We start from the raw sequence: 3,608 nt of genomic DNA, 5'->3' as shown, positions 1-3,608 counted from the left end.
CTTCTCGTTATCAAGTTGCGGATATCTTCACTAAGGGTCTACCTCTCGTCCTCTTTGAAGACTTCAAAAACAGTCTCAACGTTCGTCATTCTCCCGATTCGACTGCGAGGGTATATTAGCCGATGATTATTCCCTTCCTCAATATGAGGAAGGTTTGTTATAGAAAGTAGATTATTCACTTTTATTGTTGATATAAATCTCATAAATAGAGATAGGCTCTTTGTATATATTGATAGCAAATTGTACCATTGCAAATCAGGAAAATACAACGTGTTTTAAGCTTATTACGTGTAATCCATTCGTACATTTAGCTAACAATAGAACATTTCTTTTGCACCCATATAGTCTTACACAAACACAAAATAAACATATAATAAATATATTATCGTTTATAAGTATTTTAAATAGCATGTATATAATATACATTGATTGATTTATTACTATGCATGCTTGCGGTACGGTTCGGTTTTGGTGGACCGATTTTTTGGATAGAAACCGCACTGAACCGTTGACCTTCGGTTTTTGCAAAAATTAAATCCGCACCATTGGTTTTTGCATCGGTTTCGGTTTTTCGGTTGCGGTTTATTGCGGTTTTGTCGGTTTTTCTTTAGTCGGTTCGGTTTTTGCTCACCCCTAGTTAGAACTTTTGGCGTAAACATACGAAGACAGATATAACAATTTTGATATGCTTCAAACACATACTCAGCTTCAGATTTTAGGCGTAATCTTTTTATTTTTTTTAACCATAAATTAACGTATTCCTAAATACTACCTATGTCCCTAGCAGAAGTAATTTAGGTGTAATCATGTAATTAAAAAATATTGTTTGTTTTTGCAAAATATATTTTGAAAAAAAAAAATTCATATAAACGTAGCGGTGACTTTATCTCTGTTTATTTTTAGATTTAAAAAAAAAAAATCCTTTTATTATTTTATCGACAAAGTGATGATCTGATCGTATGCTTCTTTGGAGATTAAAAAAGAATCTACTCAGTCCTGCTTTCACTCATTGATTGTCTGAACCGCCTTCATTTTTCTCTCTTTCTCAAAGAATCCTCATCTCTCTTCCCCGCACGCCATCCACCACCCAAAACACTCAAAACACATCCTCAATCTGCAAATTACTTTCATCAAAATCACTAACAAACCAATAAATCATATCTTATATTCCTATTAACTAAAAAAATGTCTTCACCGAGCAAGCGACGGGAGATGGATTTGATGAAGCTGTAATTCAACGAATTCAACCGCTTAAATTTCTTTTACTTTTATTTTTTTCCTCTGGGTATATTTGTTCAAGAATCTCAACTTATTGCTTTTTTTTTTTTTTTTTTTCTTTCTGATTCATCTCGTGAATTAGGATGATGGGTGATTATAAAGTAGATATGATCAATGATGGTATGCAAGAGTTTTATGTGCAGTTTCATGGACCAAAAGACAGTACGTTTCATATCCATCTGTTTCTGCTATTATTTTGCTTTTCTGATATATATGAACGAAAATCTCCTTATTTTTCAGTTGATTTGATTGTAAAACTTTATGGGTATTCATCTGAACATAAAGTAGATGAAAAAAAAAATGTTATCTTTGTGGGTATATCATGTTACTTTTGGTTCTGTTATTCCATTGTGTTGACATGTTGCTCGCATAGTTGAAACCCCAGAAGTTTGTGTTCTCAGTGTTGGGTTAAATGAACCTAATTGAATCCCTTCAGGAATTTATGTGTTTTATGTTCTTTATTTATCAATTCGATTCCACTTTCCCAAATTCGCAATGATCAGGGATTAAAATATGGGTCCTTTGTCTCATTATACACTTAACATTACTGTTATGTTGATACAATATCTTTTTGTTATGCAAATTGGACTATGATTTAGACAATCGCTCCATCAAATTTTTTACAAAATGGTTATGACGATTTTTGATGCCTTGTTTTTCTAGCGTACTCTTTGTAACCAAGTTGGATGTACGCAAATTGTTGAACCATGTAAATATTGTGTGTTTTTGTTGAGTCATGTGAACATTGTGTTCGTGTGATCTTTTGTCCCTTGCAAATTAATCATAATGCTGATATAATCTTGAGTTCTTTCTCTTTACATGACTATCCCACTTCCCGAAATTTGTGATTAATTGTCAAAACTGCAATAAAAGATTAGTTAATTCTTGACCATTGATGACGTGTCAGGTCCTTATGATGGAGGTGTTTGGAGAATAAGGGTGGAGCTTCCGGATGCATATCCATACAAATCTCCTTCAATTGGTTTCATCAACAAAATCTACCATCCAAATGTGGATGAAATGTGAGCTTCTTTAGATCTAATTACAGTGGTTTGCCAAAAATTCATTGTTGTCAACAACAAATGTGACTTTTTGCAGGTCGGGATCGGTTTGTTTAGATGTTATTAATCAGACATGGAGCCCGATGTTTGGTAAATCAACTTATCACCATTGTTATGTGTTCTATTTTACAATTTTCAATTTTCTTTTGGTGATTAATGAATTATTGTCTCCAATATGCAGATCTTGTGAACGTGTTTGAAGTTTTTCTTCCTCAGCTTCTTTTGTACCCGAATCCATCTGATCCCTTAAATGGAGATGCTGCAGCACTAATGATGCGAGACAGAACTGCATATGAACAAAAAGTTAAAGGTAAGTAGAAAATCAATTGAGCTGAAATCTTCCCATAATTAACAAATGCTGATAGTATTGATTTTTGGTCTCTAATGATCGAGGGTATTTTGCCTTAAATCGAAAGAGTACATTACGATGACAAAGGGTAAAACTGTAATTATAATATAGATTATAGGCATACGTATAAACTATAATAGTAGGGTCCCTAAAAATAAAATTGAAAGTGGGTGAATTGAAGATTTGTGTTTAATTTGTTATCAGAGTACTGTGAGAGATATGCAAAGCCAGAGGATGCTGGAGCTGTGCCTGAAGAGCAATCGAGTGATGAGGAACTGAGTGAAGCTGAATACGCGTCTAGTGATGAAGAAGTAGCTGGAAAAGCCGACCCTTGAATGCATTTGTATCATGTTCATGTTCCTATGTACATCGTAACTAGTCTTTTTAAGTTTTAAAAAAAAAAAAAACATTTAGCCCTCTAAAGGGCAATTTGCTGGAATAATTCTTGTAAAAACTTGTGTCTTTTGTAACATTTGTTGTTTATATTTGATTAATTCTAAAGTTTCTGTGTCAGATGCTATGCTGTTTGTTTTCGGAAGCATTGTGACATTTAATTGCTTAAAATGAAAAAAGTTTTTTTTTCGTACAAGTTATAACTTCACAAGTCACAACCTCTAATTTTAATTGCATAAAATGGAAATGTATTTTTCGTCCAAGTTATAATCTAGTCGTTGAGAGGGGAAAAAGGCTTCAACTTTGAAAAGTTATCATATTTTGCTTTATTACTCTTTTGTTGATTTTGATGAAGTCATCGTCGTATCAAAAACATGATTCACATTTTAAGTCGCTTTATGTTGCTGATTTCATTGAAAGTCCTTGAACCAAAAGTGAGGTCTGCAATGCAAGTATAGTCTTCATCTATTATTGTAAAAATTACGATAAACACCATGTTGCACCGAACACTTAGTAAAAAAGTTTAT

At 33.0% G+C, this 3,608-nt stretch overlaps 1 protein-coding gene across 1 annotated transcript; it reads left to right on the top strand.

Moving 5' to 3' along the window:
* The first annotated feature begins 960 nt into the window (after positions 1-960).
* On the top strand, positions 961-3,201 carry LOC145165277 (ubiquitin-conjugating enzyme E2-23 kDa-like). The gene is made up of 6 exons (XM_079083984.1): positions 961-1,229; positions 1,361-1,440; positions 2,186-2,300; positions 2,377-2,429; positions 2,521-2,649; positions 2,893-3,201. Exons 1-6 carry the CDS (start codon positions 1,186-1,188, stop codon positions 3,021-3,023), a joined length of 552 nt encoding a protein of 183 aa, XP_078940110.1. The 5' UTR covers positions 961-1,185; the 3' UTR covers positions 3,024-3,201.
* The last annotated feature ends 407 nt before the right edge of the window (positions 3,202-3,608 follow it).

This window comes from Lactuca virosa, chromosome 3 (assembly GCF_052849685.1).
Source record: "Lactuca virosa cultivar CGN04683 chromosome 3, Lactuca_virosa_CGN04683_v6, whole genome shotgun sequence".
NCBI lineage: Eukaryota > Viridiplantae > Streptophyta > Magnoliopsida > Asterales > Asteraceae > Lactuca > Lactuca virosa.
This window is presented reverse-complemented; position numbering and strand designations above follow the sequence as displayed.

Coding starts and splice junctions, on each gene's coding strand:
- LOC145165277 (XM_079083984.1), top strand. CDS start 1,186: ATGTCTTCACCGAGCAAGCGACGGGAGATGGATTTGATGAAGCT. Junction 1,441..2,185: donor GTTTCATGGACCAAAAGACA/GTACGTTTCATA, acceptor ATGACGTGTCAG/GTCCTTATGATGGAGGTGTT. Junction 2,650..2,892: donor ATATGAACAAAAAGTTAAAG/GTAAGTAGAAAA, acceptor ATTTGTTATCAG/AGTACTGTGAGAGATATGCA.